The sequence below is a fragment of the Thermobia domestica genome, chromosome 15, assembly GCF_964235325.1.
Source record: "Thermobia domestica chromosome 15, izTheDome1.hap1.1, whole genome shotgun sequence".
In the NCBI taxonomy this organism is placed as follows: Eukaryota; Metazoa; Arthropoda; class Insecta; order Zygentoma; family Lepismatidae; genus Thermobia; species Thermobia domestica.
The window spans coordinates 174,923,535-174,940,397 of record NC_137468.1 but is presented as its reverse complement, the minus strand read 5'-3'; the positions used below and the strand labels follow the sequence as shown (position 1 = coordinate 174,940,397).

Sequence of the window (16,863 nt, the reverse complement as noted above, 5' to 3'; positions counted from 1 at the left end):
CCTCTATACAAATGGTTGCGGAAGTAGCACAGGATTCTGAAACATGGATATTTGAATAGGGCATATACTATTTCCTAAATGAAGTCTTGTCCCGACCATGGTAGGTCCCATAGTTTTGGAGCTATGGATCTTTAAAGTTCATTTATTAATTTTTTCGGCAGCCTATAACTCCGAAAGGAAGCATTTGTGCACTCAGGTTGGTCTATACTTTTCGTCTCATCTTGGTGTCAGGAATCACATCTCAAATGTTGTCTGTGTTGTTTTGAAACACTCTGTATATACTATTGTCTTTATTTCGGTCTTTCAGTTAAAACGTCCAGTACTAACAAAACCGCGAATAGTTGGAGATAAAGGAATGAAATAAAACGTGAGATCAGAAAATGTTATTTGGCGCACTGATCGCTCACATTACAGGAATCGCTATGATGGGGTCTCGGGTGTCACACGAGAAGTTTAAGTAGCAATGTATCTAATATTTAACTACTTAACATATCGATTATTTCTGAAAGAGCGTTTAAATTTTCATCTTTTTTTATTGCTACATTTTAACAATCACTGAGGAAAAATCTAATTGCAGCAATGAAATTATTTTTAATAAGGCAACAATAATATACGTAGCCCTAAAATCTTTCTTTAATAAAATCTCGAGTATAATCGTGAGAAACGTGGGCAAATGATCACTTTCGACCTTTTAAACTTTGTACAGTTCAACAGTGCTGATGCCCAAATATACTCGAGGTCAGTGCCGTGCCGTGGAAAATCAGCGCCCTGGGCATGAGTGTACGATGCCGCCCCATACATATATTCCAAGTAATTTTTCCTCTATTTTTCCTTTTTCTCCCGAAGTTTGCACCCCTTTACTTCGGCGCCCGGGGTTATCGTCTCGCTCGCCCCTCTCACGGCACGGTACTGCTCGAGGTTTTATTTTTTTTATTTTTTATTTTTTATTTATTTATTTTTTTTTTTTTTTTTTGTAAAAATTTAACATCACCAATTGAACATCATAGTATCTTTTATGTTAAGGTGTTAGCATCATAGTAAATATCATGGAAAAACAAACAACTTTTGCAAGAAAAGGTTTTTCGTGTTGAACATCGTTTACAAAATGGCTACCATTTACTCCTGAGTTTAATACATTTAGATAAAACATCCAATGGTTGCAAATCATAATCGATTGGAAGTTAAAGTATGAAACTGCAAGTGAGATAGTAAACCTCAGAGGGCGAATCGAGTGAAGACTTCTAGGTCCACAGGGCCTCCAAATTACGGGATCCCAAGGAGTCACGCAAAAAGTTATAAATAGCAAGGTAAATAATATCTTATATCAGTAAAAAGACCATAGAAAAATAAACAACTTTAGTTAGAAAGTTTTTTTTTTTCATGTGGGGCACCATTTTCGAAATGGCCACCATTTCATTGTGAATTCTACCAGAGTCAGATAGAGCTCACAATTAAATATGGCCAATTCATAAATGTGACACATACAAACAACTTTTTGCTATTTTTTGGTGTCCCCGATGTTCCATGATAGGCGCTTTGTGGGGCAAGGAGGGCTTTGTATTCGATGCACTATCTGACATTTATCTATGTCACTTTTTTTTTCAATCTTCTATCTCCTGCTATTTGAGTCCTTGGTTCGATACCAGCTTGCATCAAGTAAACTTAGTGGTGTACAAACACCGTGTCTGTGGGTTTCGTCGGGATTCTCCCGTTTCCTCCCACTTTCTTACACCATTTCATTCATTTCTTATCAGCATCGTCTTCTTTAGCCTAACCGGCATATTCGTGGGACGTAAAACTTAAATATTTGCTTTTTCCAGCTTTTTGAGATCTATAACCACTGTGTGTTTCATCTGAATGGGCAAAAATTCATAATTAGAAGGGGGGCATTTTGTAAACGATTTTTCATACAAATTTCTTCCTACAAGAGTTTGTCTTTCCATCAACTTTTCAGTGATATATAAAAAAATAAATAGCTAGCTATTTAAAGTTTTCAAGTGCTCTCCGCCCCTCCCTCTGGGGTTGCATGATAGAGAACCCTATGGGACAAACAGAACATTCCATTCAACATGCCATCTGACATTTTGTTATCTCACTTTTTGCTTTATGCTTTTATCTTCAGGAGTTTATGATTTACAAGCACTAGACCTTTTATCTCAAACATCTGGTATATAAATTTTCTGGTTTTATGGCTGGCCTTGCCAGAAATAATGCCCAAATATAGATAAGAATAACATACTTAAGTCTTCAAATAACATAATTAAGTCTTCACAGTCTTCAAGTAATGATAACATACTTAAATCTTTAAAAGGTAATTTAAGGTAGATCACCACCCGGAAGTCAATACATATTTTAGCTCATTGCCTTAACTACTGCGGAATGAAACGTTACATATTATAAATATTGTACTATAAGGTAGAGTAATGTTTCAGCTACAGCACAAGACACTGATTCATTTGGTTGTCTCTCCTGATATCGAAAAATATAACAAATAAAAGAAAATATTTGATTCGTTTTACAATGAGCACACAAGATGAAACTTTCTGTATGATCATACAAGAAGTGCTCAGTTTACGAAATGTTTATTTGTATGTGTAAAGTATTTTAAAGAACGATCTTATTACGAAATAGATGTATTGTTTGATCGTTTTTCGTGTTATGTTTCATATTTTATTTAAATATTAATTTACATTTAAGGAAATAGATTTTGAGACGAAACTTGCGCAGAACGTCATAATGCGTTGTTGCCAAATGTGTACGTTTACTGTAGTTGTCACAAAAATAAAATTACTGGATTCTAGCGTTGCACTTCGAGAAGCGAAATTGCGATGAGGGTCGAAAACTAATTTCTCTAGTAAGTATCCAATCCAAGCAGAATTCCATGATTACTTCCTTTATTATCTGCTTCAGTAAACACTCGACACTATCTGGCAACACTATACTATTTAAGCAGCGTTTAGCATAGCACTGGGAACACCTAGTGATCCACCATAACGTCCATCTTCATATTTGTCTCTGACCGAGAAAGCTTAGCAATTTCATTGAATCTCAACCTTTTTACCTCACGACCCATTAACATCACGTAGAGACAATAAAGCCGGACCTTATACGATTGCGAACTTCTGAAATTAAAACATAAGTATTATTATTATTATTATTATGATTATTATTATTATTATTATTATTATTATTATTATTATTATTATTATTATTATTATTATTATTATTAACTATTAATAATTCTGTTTTCTTTTCCAGAGAGAGAAGTTTAAGAACGCTAACGTTTGTCTTTTCGTTTTCGATTGTATTTACTACGATGGGGAAGTTCTATTGGACAAGTAAGTTACAAAGATTTTACTCACGCAATCCTTTCCATGTGTCGTCACATAAGGAGTCAAATGATAAAGTAAAAAAAAAAAAATAAAAAACAATGTCCTTAACCCTGCAGTATCATGTACTAATTCTATAAGAGTGTGCCACTAGTTACGCCACTGTGTAACCATTACATTTGTACTTGAACTAAATAATTATAAAATACGAATAAGTAGAGAATAGTCAATTATCAAGTCATATAGGGTAGGCTTAAAGCAGAAAAAGCTTATGAGTAGTTCAGTAAATTTGATCCCCGCTACACATATGTAATTTCACGGATAGTTTGAAGGTTTCTCATGTACATACGGTTAGTAAAGGCGTATACAACACGGGATATCAGACTTCGATTTTCAACAGAAACACGTGGATCCCGATTCCAAATAACTTTTACAGAAACAAATGAAAAACTCCAATTGAAATTAAATCTTCGTGTTTAACGTCCCAGGGCTATACCTGTTAATCTAAGGGAGCCGATGGTTAAAGCAAGTGAATGATGATGGAAGAATTGGTGAAATGCGAGGAAACGGGAGTACCGCGAGAAAATCCACGAGCACGATCTTGTCCACCACAAACTAACTTGGCCGGGGATCGAACCAAAGATCCCACACACTAGCGGTAAGCGCTTTACCACTGAGCCACCGTGCCCCTCCTCGCCCTGAAATTCTAATTGAAGAAATAGTTTAAGGAATATTGGTATGATCAATTATTTTATCATTTCTTGAAATAGCTTGAATTCCTTCTGCGAAGTAAAATATGTACAAGGGCTGAATGAAAAGTAATGACAATGATGTTATAACTCGTACCTGGCTTTATGCACGAAAGAATATCTGTTGCATTCCTTTAATCGTCTCCGTACTCTCCTCTCCTACTCAATTACTTTCTGCCATGCCACGCGTGCATATGGCGTTGTACAACCTCAACGTAACAATCTTTGTCTATATCCCACATATCCCTTAGAGACCTCCATGTGACACGGATCATGACTTCTCTTGTGTCATAGTCTTTCCCGCGAAGTGTTTCCGTCTTTTTGGAGGAAAGGTCGTCACGAAGTCCCTAAAAGCATCGTTGTGCATTGCGTGAACGTGGCACTTCAATCGTGATCCACACACGTTGCCCATCTTTGGAAATATATTATTATGACACTTCCACTGTCCTCCTGTATTGTACGGCACTACTCCTTTTGACTGAATAACACACAGTCATTATCACCCGCCACACTTCATCGCCTTACATTTCCTTATTAGCTAACGGCACTGCTCCTTTTGACTGAATAACATACATCTTTATCACCCGCCACACTTCATAGCCTTACATGTCCTTATCAGCTAACGGCACTGCTCCTTTTGACTGAATAACACACAGTCATTATCACCCGCTACACTTTATCACTGTACATTTCCTTATCAGCTAAGGAAGTCTTGTAATGCTCTAGATACAGCCTTCTGACGTGAGAACGTTGCCACACTTGTTATCAAACTTATGTAAAATAAAGATAAATAATTCGTATAAACTGGATATATATTGAAGATAACATTATGCAATGATAAATTCATTGTTATCTTTCCTATAATATTTGTACCTCATATCCAGTGGTGTACGTAGAATTTTATCATGGGAATACAAGCACTAAATCGCATCTTTTTTTCGGGAGAAATGATTTATATTAATATAATAAATATTTATTTCGGATCAATAGTTCCAATATATTTCAATCAAAAATTTTCTTGTACGCCTTATATCTGGATAACTATATATAATGTAGCCAACCCCAAACTATCACTTAACTCAGTATGATGTGCTTATTCCGTAGAAAATACTAAAACACGATTTAGAGGCCGTTCAGAAACTTTGTGGCCTCTGATTCAAAAACTAATTATTGGCCAAGATCGCAATCTTTTGATGCATTTTTTGGATTATTTCTAAAATTCTTGTTCCTATATATATGTATATGTTTGTGTGTGTGTGTTAACATAATAAATATTTATTTTTCCATAATATGTTACTCAAAGAAGGTTAAACCCCTCTTGCGTACACCTCTGCTCACATAATAAATTTTAAAATACCTACAAAATGAAATACTACTGAGGACCCCAAAACCGGGAGTTATTTTACAGATAAGGTTGCATATCCAATTTCATTGCCATTGCCTATGCGATTTCCCTCTTGTAGAATTGTGGACCCGCCACTGTAATTCTAGTATATATATTTCTTCATCAGATATTGAGATATTGTTTAAATATTCTTAAATATTTTTCTTTTTCTAGAACCATCAAAGAAAGGAGATGCATTCTACATCAAAATATGAAAGAGATTCCGGATCGTATAATGTTATCTGAAATGCAGGAAATTCATGTAAGTATTTATCTCTACTGACATTCAAATACAGTAGAGCGTCGATTATCCGAAGTAATTGGGGGACATGGGTGTTCGGAAAACTGGTTTGTTCGGATAATCGAACTGTACTGTACTGTACTGTACTTCTACAGCCAGTGCCAAACCGACAGAAGTGTGCTGATTGTTGAAACACAGCGACTGGCGGCTTGGCCGGTCATCAGCGCCTTATGAAGGCCCCATTAGAAGCAATGTTCCGCCAGCGGTGGCTCAGTGCGGCGACTACTGGGAAACTTGGTTTGGTAGTGAGGGGGATGATGGACGGTAGGGTGGGAGAGTAACAGGTGCGAGCGAGTACACAGTTCGGTTAAGCGGTCGTTCGGTTGACCGACGTTCGGATAATCGACGCTCTATTGTATACATTTTTAAATGTAAATACTATCTATAGGTAACGTAAGTGATATTCTGTTTGCCTTTTCATGGATACGAGGGGAGGCTGGGAAGTTCATTAAATCACCAAGAAGAAGTTTACCTGGAAGAACCATTTTAATACACTATTCAACGTATTTCCCCCGAAGCTCAATACACTTTTCACAACCATGTTGCAACATTTCTAACCCTTACAAATAGAAGTGTTGTTCTATTGTTCAAACCAGCCCTCCACCTCCGCAATGAGTGCCCCATCGGATGCAAAATGTTTGCCTTTGAGATGTTGTTTGAGATGTGGGAAGACGTGATATTCGAAGGGGGCAAGATCAAGTGAGTAGGGTGAGTGAGGTACACAGGTGAAGCCCAGATCCACCAGCAATTGCATGGTTTGATGAGCCTTATAGGAGAGTGCATTGCCCTGGAGAAACTGAACATCACTGCTCACTTTTCCCTAACGTCTTTTCTTCAGACCCTCCTTCAGCTCAATCAAATAATTGAAACAAACCCCAGCATTGATGGTTTCACCTTTTTTTTTAAGACATTTGATAAGAATGACACCGTCCTTATCCCAAAACACCGATGCAAACACCTTCCCAGCTAATCTTTGGCTTCGGAACTTCTTCAGTCGAGGAGATCCACTGTGGCCCCACTCCAAGGATTGCTGTTTAGTCTCTGGATCATAGTAGTGGAGCCATGTTTCATCTTCTGTCACCAGACTGCGCAAGAACTCACCAGGGTTTTGAAACTTCTGCAAAATTTCCTGTGATATCTGCACCCGTGTTCTCTTCTGGTCAAGATTCAAACATTTTGGGATCCATCTGGCACTGACCTTCCGCATGTCCAAATATTTTGCCATTATGACACCCACACGCTCACGCGATATCCCCATACACACAGAGCTATGTTTTTGATAGATATGCGCCTATCCTCCATGATCATGTCATGCACTTTGTCGATGTTTTCCGTGGTCACTTCACTTGAAGGCCTGGCTGAGCAAGGTTCATCTTTAGTCTCACAATGACCAGTCTTAAAACGCCTCACACATTTCGCTACTGTTGTATATCCAGGAGCGTGTTCTCCAAAGTATCCTGAAAAGTTTAATAAATTTCCATACAGGATTTGTCTTGCAGCACAAAAAACTAATGACACTGTAAAGCTCATACTATTCAAATTTAATTAGATCTTCCTCTATATCTTCTTACAGAACCTGTAACAAATCAAATAACAATGATAAAATGATCATATACGGGATGAGAGGTTCACAATATATGACCCTCCTAATTACTACACTGATATGTTTCAATTTTTGTTCTTGGTGATTTGATGAATTTTTCAGCCCCTCTCGTAATTGCCATAATTGTCGTAGTAATTCTTTAACAAAATGAACTTTACTCACTTTCTACAGTAGTTAGAGCTCCGAAACTTTGTACAGACAGGAAAACCACATGACAATACAATATTTCAAAATAATTTACCCCACATCTTATTATTTTATTACATTACGTCTCTGTTTGTTAAAGTGAAATCCATCCACTTAAATGTCACTCACTTCCATAGTAAATAGAGCTCTTAAATTTTGTACTAACACGTAAAAATCCTATTACAATACAATATTTCAACATAATTTTATACTTATCTTATTGTTTTATTACGATACTTTTCTGTTTGTTAGAGTGAATTCCTTCTACTTAAGTGTCACTCACTTCCATACTAAGTAGAGCTTTCAGATTTTGTACTGACATGCAAAAATCCTATAACAATACAATATTTCAACATAATTTTTTACCTATCATATTGATTTATTACGTTGCTTTTCTGTTTGTTAGAGTGAATTCCTTCCACTTGAATGTCACTCACTTCCATACTAACTAGAGCTCTTAAATTTTGAACTGACACGTAAAAATCCTATGACAATTCAATATTTCAACATAATTTTCTCCCTATCTTATTGTTTTATTACGTTACTTTTCGGTTTGTTGGAGTGAAAACCTCCCACTTAAGTGTAACTCACTTCCACACTAATTAGAACTTTCAAGTTTTGTACTGACACGTAAAAATCCTATTACGATACAACATTTCAACATAATTTTCTCCCTATCATATTGTTTTATTACGTTACTTTTCTGTTTGTTAGAGTGAAATCCTTCCATTTAAGTGTCACTCATATTGAAACTAAACAGAACTATCAAATTTTCTACTGACATGTAAAAATCCTATGACAATACAATATTTCAACACAGCGCCGTAACTTACATTTTTTCCTGAGGTGAAAGTATTATTATTTGGGCACCATTGAAAAAGTTGGGCCCCCAAGAATGAAAAGTAGGCTCCTTCTTTCCATCTTTCTCTTACTCTTTGTAAGCTCCCGGAGCCTGTGTGTCCTCCCACACGCTTCAGGGCCGTTTCATTTATGACAAATTAACTAAGACGACAATATTGACAAACCTCAAAACCATAAGAATAAATATTATTTCTAGACCTCTTAATAGTAGACATTTTTACTGAAATGGACCCACGACTCACTTTTGTTCTAGTTGTCTTCTGCGCATTGTTTTCCTTACATAATGTAATGAACCTTTTAAAATAATATTTCGAGCAAGAAATTTTGTCTTAAAATAGCCCCTCTCGAACAGCGGAGAGCATTCTTCCCCCACAAGTTAGGGTCAAGTTTCAACATAATTTACTCTGTATCTTATTGTTTTATTAGGTTATATTTCTGTTTGTTAGAGTGAAATCATTCCACTTAAATGTCACTCACTTCCATACTAACTAGAGCTCTTAAATTTTGAACTGACATGTAAAAATCCTACGACAATTCAATATTTCAACATAATTTTCTCCCTACCTTATTGTTTTATTACGTTACTTTTCTGTTTGTTAGAGTGATATCCTGCCACTTAACTGTCACTCACTTCCACACTAATTGGAGCTCTCAAATTTTGTACTGACACGTAAAAATCCTGTCAATACAATATATTAACATAATTTTCCCCCTATCTTATTGTTTTATTACGTTACTTTTCTGTTTGTTAAAGTGAAATTCTTCCCCTTAAACATCGCTTACTTCCATACTAACTAGAGCTCTCAAATTTTGTACTGACACGTAAAAATCTTATTACAATACAAAATATAAACATAATTTTCTCCCTACCTTATTGTTCTATTACGTTACTTTTTTTTTTTTTTTTTTTGCTCGAGTGAAATCTTTCCACTTAAGTGTCACTCACTTCCACACTAATTACAACTCTCAAATTTTGTACTGACACTTAAAAATACTTTTAGAATACAATATTTCAACATAATTTTCTCCCTATCTTATTGTTTTATTACGTTAGTTTTCTGTTTGTTAAAGTGAAATGCTTCCACCTAAGTGTCGCTCACTTCCATATTAACAAGAACTCTAAAATTTTTACTGATATGTAGAAATGCTATTACAATACAATATATCAATATAATTTCCTCCCTATGTTATTGTTTTATTACGTTACTTTTCTGTTTGGTAGAGTGAAATCCTCCCTCTTAAATGTCACTGACTTTTGTATTAACTAGAGCTTTCAAATTTTGTACTGACATATAAAAATCCTATAACAACAGAATATTTCAACATAATTTTTTCCCTATCATATTGTTTTATTACGTTACTTTTCTGTTTGTTAAAGTGAAATCCTTCCATTTAAGTGTCACTCATATTGAAACTAAACAGAACTCAAATTTTCTACTGACATGTAAAAATCCTATGAGAATACAATATTTCAAAACAGCGCCGTAACTTACATTTTTTCCTGAGGTGAAAGCATTATTATTTGGGCGCCATTGAAAAGTTGGGCCCACAGTAATGAAAAGTATTCCCCTTCTTTTCATCTTTCTCTTACACTTTGTAAGCTCCCGGAGCCTGTGTCCTTCCGCACGCTTCAGGGCCGTTTCATTTATGACAAATTAACTAAGACGACAATATTGACAAACCTCAAAACCATAAGAATAAATATTATTTCTAGACCTCTTAATAGTAGACATTTTTACTGAAATGGACCCACGACTCACTTTTGTTCTAGTTGTCTTCTGCGCATTGTTTTCCTTACATAATGTAATGAACCTTTTAAAATAATATTTCGAGCAAGAAATTTTGTCTTAAAATAACCCCTCTCGAACAGCGGAGAGCATTCTTGGAGCCAATTGCCCCCCTGCCCCCACAAGTTAGGGTCAAGTTTCAAAATAATTTACTCTGTATCTTATTGTTTTATGAGGTTACATTTCTGTTTGTTAGAGTGAAATCCTTTCACTTAAATGTCACTCACTTCCATACTAACTAGTGCTCTCAAATTTTGTTCTGACATGTAAGAATCCTATGACAATGTAATTTTTTCGCATAATTTTCACTTTACCTTTTCGTTTTAATATTTAATTAATTAAGTTATCCAAATGTATTAAGATTGTGCATTACACGCAGGCAGTCAGTTAAGTGAGCCTTACCTCAGTAGATGGCAGAGTGATTCAGTGCTAATTCGAGAATTTTATTTGGCGCTCTTAACGGAAAAGTTAGGAATTGTTGCTTCCCGTAAATGTGTTTCATCTTTGAAAGTTTTAAAAACAACGCTTTCGTTAAAATGCAGAAAAATGGACAAAATAACTTTTTAATGGTATAAAATGAAGGATTGGGACCAATACTAGGAGAGTGAGTTAATGATCAAGCGACGTTTCAAGTGACCATCACCCCTTAAATATTTTTAAAAAGCTAACTTTTTTTTTTGCCAGTTTCTCGTAAGTGAAGAGAGATAATGAAATGTAACTTACCTCAGTAATAGATAACGTTATCCTACACCCGAAAATACGAATCGGGAGAATTTTTAGTGTTGTCATCCATAGAAATTACAGTGTGACCAGAATTTGAATTACCTAAAAATCTAGGTTATGACAGCGACTAGAAAAGTGAACTCAATGGCAATTGATGACCTATCATGCTGTCTGTGTTCCTTGTTAATTACTTTCTAAATAATATTTGTATTTTAATTCTACTGTTTATTAAAAATTATTTATTTTGTACTCTTTATTAGTTTATATTTCTTCCCCATGTTAATATATTATATATATATATATATATATATATATATATATATATATATATATATATATATATTTGCGTGTGTGTGTCACGGGGCTGAGTGCTTTTGTTTTTCTTTGCCGTGGTATAATCATGTTAGAATAATGATGCTTACACCGCAATCAGGTGGTTCTGGGTTTCGAACCTGGGACCGGACACCTTGACTAAGATGTTGAAAATATATAAATAAATCCAGTACATAAACAAAACTAAACCACAATAGTGTACCCATCAGGTAAAAAAAAAAAATATATTTTTCTTGAAAATAAAATAAAATGTATTAACTTCAATAAGTTAACATGACAATAAGTATATGACTGACCGAGGTACACAACTTCAGTGTGATTGTTGGTGTTGTCTTTCAGCCACTAACTTGAAAATATCAGGATCAAATTTATGCAAATGGACTTTCGATCATTTAAATTAAGATTATATATTTCTCACCACCGTGTATGCCTTTGTCGGATTGGCTTGCAGACATTCTGAGATCGTTGGAAGTCTGCGGAACATTTTAGGATAATTTGACTGAAAATAGAAAATTATTAAACTGTCTTGTAATTTACGTATAGCATTTTACATTTTTAAAAACATAAATTAACAACATCAAACACCAGGTTCTTTTAAGAAATAATTATACAAAACTACACGCACGGATTATTATTATCGTTGTGATGTTATATCGCTTGATCCTCGACATGTCGTAAACTGAGGAGTACAAAATAGGTAATGCTAAATGTTTATTCAACATATATACATCGCTATCTAAAATTTAACGTAGCATCACATGCACTATAGTTTCTTTTTGTTATTCGCCACATGAAAGAGTAGTTTCAAAGTTAATACCAACGCAAAAATTCAGTGGGAAGTCAGTACCCATTAAATACTTCCAATGGGTATTTAATGGGTGGTGACCTCTCGTTGGCCTGCTCCGGGAAGATTGAGCCCCGAAGCACTCACGTAGTTGCCCTATGCATGAGCTGATAGTTGTTTTATTATTAAAGCAATGGAAATAATCTTGAGAAGGGCAGAAAAGTAGTAATTAGTTGTGCTGATGGTTCGTTTTCTTGTTAGAGTAAAATAGCAATATTGAAAAGTGCAAGAAAGACGTAATTATGTTTATAGAAGATACCAGACTACAAGAATCGTGTATAAAATTGTTTAAAACATTATGTGTATTACACATTGATTTACTTATACACGTTTTAGCTTATATTTCTGTATTATTATTATTAAGCTGGTTGAAGACTGTATTATTATAGCGGATGTATCAAAAGTCCGCGGCCAATAAATAAATAAATATATATATGCTTATGAATAAATATACGAAAAACTGGAAAGAAAGAAAAGTAGTTGGAAATAGGTAGTTCTCCATCTAAAACTGTAAATCAATCTAAAAAGGTGCTTTCCGATCTAAAACAGTAGTTTTCAATCTAAAATAGTGTTTCCGATCTAAAATGATCTTATTCAATTCAGAAGGTGTTTTCCTGTCTAAAATGGTTTTCAATCTAAATAGATGCTTTCCGATTTAAAACAGTGGTTTTCAATCTAAAATGGTGTTTTCCGATTTAAAATGGTGGTTTCCAATCTAAAATTGTGGAATTTCTCCAATTGTATCGACCTTTTGGGCTCCACACTGATAAGGCACCCTGTATTAAAAGAACAAAATAACGTTTCCAGTTCAGAATTTTCGAATGGAACGTAATGGCACTGAAAAATGACACGGGAAACGTGCACGTTCTTGTGTAAAGGAACCCAGAACACCTGTATTGGTGGTAAGATGAGGGCCCACCGGAACACCCTGTTGAATGGACTTTTGACACACACTGTAACTGTATTATACTGGCAATTTCATATTGGTAGGAGATTGTGTTCCAGGTTCTTTTTTTTTTTTTTTGTGACATAAACGGACATTAATGGGACGAAGCAATTATTTCAATTGCTATATGGAAAAACTTTGACTCGTAGAACTTCGAATACATGCAGCAATATTAGCATGCAATATTATATGCAACAATAGCAATTTCTATTTTTCTTAAAATAAGGCAGTGTAAACACTGATTCATTATAAGTGAACACAAAGGTTATTGTAAAATACTAAATCTGAAACAGAATGCTCTACATAATAATTTATATTCATTGAATCTTTATTTATTTCATAATTTAGCTTACCAGGAAAGCTCTATAAATATGTCTATACTTATTCTATCGAAGAAAGTCATATGAGTTAGTTTTTTGTGGAATATTAATATTTTAGTTTACAGTATATTTATAAAAACAACTTAGAGAGAGCACAATATATAATGTAACATTAGTAGTTACAAAAACGCCCCGCCGTACATATAACAGACAGAATTCTTTCCAGATATAAGATGATAACAGGAAAAAGAAGTCCCATGCGATATTACGTAGTTAAAATGTATGTAATTTCGCTAGGGATTAAGAACTACGAAATCACATATTGTAAAATTTTACTTAGGATAATCACACAAGTAGTATATTCTCCCAGTTGTTTGGATATGATTGATGGTTTTTTATGTAGGAATGCAGTAAAGATGCTGTTCCATTTGACAAAATTCTAGTCGCAGGAATTGCAGCAGTGACGTACGAAAATATAATATAATATAGCCAGGCATTTTTAACGATATCTAACAGTACATGTACGCATAGCAGTACAAGTTACCATATTATGTAGCTTTTGGGGTCTTCAATATGAAAATTCACAAAGAGGAATGATCACCATGACCACCACCTTCGAACCATCTTAACATTTGAAATGGTAGTAATTTAACCTTGTGCAATAAACACACAAAAATCTGTTGGTTGTATATAGAATATGCGAATTAAATTGATTTTACTTTGTCATAATAATAAAATATCTTGGCAATTCATTGTGGTTATCTCTTTTAAGTTGTTAATTCAGTTAAATACTTAGTCGATGCTTACTTCTAATCTAGCAAGTTAATAGCGGATGATCCAAACTGGTTTCAGGCCTAGGTTTAAAACAAAATAAAATTAGTTGCATCTAAGTTATATTGATAGTGTACAGAAGTGATTCTCAATCTGCAAGACACGATTCATTTGAGAAATGTCTTGAGTATGATAAGTAATTGCAAAATCGTTTTTTTTTCTTTTGCTAATTTTTACTTCCGAGCATGGGCACCCGTAGAAAATTTTTCAGGGGGGGGGCAAAGGTTCATGTCATGTTTCACAGTACTCTTATATTTGCAAGGTTTATACTTAGTGGATGCCTTGTACGGAACTAAACCCCAACCATTCTTCTAATCTTTACTGCAACAATAATATTAGTCTATATAACATTAGTTTGAGCTCTGTTAGTAGGGTATTATATGGGATATCACAGGTGCCTATTAGGTGATCGTGCGTGCTCTCCAAGGAACAATAAAGTCAGGAAAACAGGAAGAAAATATATTTTACATAATCAGATAAGAATGCAAACACATTCATTTGAGAATGTCTCGATCTTACAATATCTTTATATATTCTTCCACATAATTTTAGAGCATAACTAGACAAACTCAACAAAGTCCAGACATTTTATTTGTTTGTATATACAATGACAATAAATGAAGCAAAGCTTAAAGAAAATGACCTTAGCTACTGTTGGTTGACACACCCTGCGTGCAAGTTTATATACGAAACGCAAAGAAGCCAATTAATTAATTTTGACATATTTAAGAAGTCCTTAAATATGTCCAAGAAAACTCGACTAATATACTAATACTGTTCTTCATTGACATATATTGTTTGTCAGACATGTCAAAAATCACATTTAGATTCCAAAACTCAGAGGGGGGGCAAATGCCATCCCTTGCCCTCCCCTGCGGGCGCCCATGCTTCCGAGTGCTGATAGCAAAAGAGTAAGGTTTGCTAACAAAACACTAATTGATTCCTCTTTCCAAGAGAATTAAAATTGCTTTATTTCATTTCTGTAGACAAAGCAAGCGCTCATATATTACTTTAGTTTGTCAGTGTCGCTAAGTTTAATATTCTGAGTGAGACCAGGACTTACACACCTTGAGACCCATTTATCAGTTTATATATCATATAAAAATATTAATTTTTCTTGGCTCTGTTACAGAAACCTGAAGATTTACGGAAAATGATCGATAGTGTGTTCCATCGTGGCCTTGAAGGATTAGTGCTGAAGGATCTAAAGGTAATGAGTGATTCACTAAATACTCTATTTAAATTTATTCTTATCCTTACATCAAGGATAAGAAATATGTAAGCAAATCGCGGTATTACCTGCTTCTGTAATGAAAATTATAATTCTACTTACATAAGCTTAACATTTCAGTTGTATAAAGGAACTTTATCAGTAGTAATTGCACTGAGGAAAAAAAATGTAGGTGGCATACTTAAAAACGTAGGTTACATTCGTAATTCCTGTAGTTTCTGGACTTAACGTACAACCGTATATAGCATCCTGCAGCAAACGTATAGCTGAAAAAGTATGTATTATACGTACTGTCTACATAAGTGCAATGACGTCATTCGTGTGACGTCATCTACAGTAACAAGTATATACGGAGGTAATATCTAGCTTTGTGACGTCAGGATCGTATGTAGCATGTGGGTTAATAATGACGACACTCACTGACTATCAGGATGGAGCATAATTTCAAGAAGTATGCAATAGTAGTATGGGCCCCACTTTGCCGAACTTTTTGGCCCCTGGTCCCTGCCTCAGGACCCATGGTCCCTGGCCGGGGTCAATGACCTAGGGGTACCTAGGACCACCCCCTCTAAATTTTGGCAGGGGTACCTTGGCCCACCCCCTAAATTTTGGCAGGGGTACCTTGGCCCACCCCCCTTAAATTTTGGAAATTGCCAAATCTAAAAATTTGGTATGGTAGGGTAGGACCATAGTATGTACCTCTATCAGTATTGAGGGTCTATGTCGTTCCCTTTCATGGGTAAAAAATTGCCAAAAAGTCAAATTTCGGGGGTTTTTGACCTAATTTATCCCCTTGGATGAGGTGTTATTACCCTATATAGTTATATGGGCGTATACAGGGGTCCATTCCCTTTCATAAGACATGGGTATATTAATGCACTCCTTGAAAAATTTGGGAGGGGTACCTTGGCCCACCCCTTAAATTTTGGAAATTGCCAAATCTAAAAATTTGGTATGGTAGCCTAGGACCACAGTATGTACCTCTATCAGTATTGTTGGTCAATGTCGTTCCCTTTCATGGGTAAAAAATTGCCAAAAATTCACATTTCGGAGGTTTTTGACCTAATTTATCCCCTTGAATGAGGTGTTATTACCCTATATAGTTATATGGGCGTATACAGGGGTCCATTACCTTTCATAAGACATGGGTATATTAATGCACCCATTGAAAAATTTGGGAGGGGTACCTTGGCCCACCCCTTAAATTTTGGAAATTGCCCAATTTAAACATTTGGTATTATAGTATAGGACCCTAATATGTATTATGATAAATTTGGATGGTCCACCTCGTTCCCTTTTAGGGGTACCAAATTGCCAAAATATAAACGTAAGCAATACGTAGTACCACGTGTTTGGTTTTGACCTAATTTATCCCCTTGGATGAGGTGTTATTACCCTATATGGTTATATGGGCGTATACAGGGGTCCATTACCT

At 35.1% G+C, this 16,863-nt stretch overlaps 1 protein-coding gene across 1 annotated transcript in view; it reads left to right on the top strand.

The window, feature by feature from the left end:
- Window positions 1-16,863, top strand: part of LOC145671726 (DNA ligase 3-like) — a 211,060-nt gene that overhangs the window by 51,347 nt on the left and 142,850 nt on the right. Inside the window, exons 10-12 of the mRNA XM_081740930.1 lie at window positions 3,259-3,338; window positions 5,637-5,724; window positions 15,330-15,407. Coding sequence (XP_081597056.1) covers window positions 3,259-3,338; window positions 5,637-5,724; window positions 15,330-15,407 — 246 coding nt within the window. The remainder of the gene's footprint in view (window positions 1-3,258; window positions 3,339-5,636; window positions 5,725-15,329; window positions 15,408-16,863) is intronic.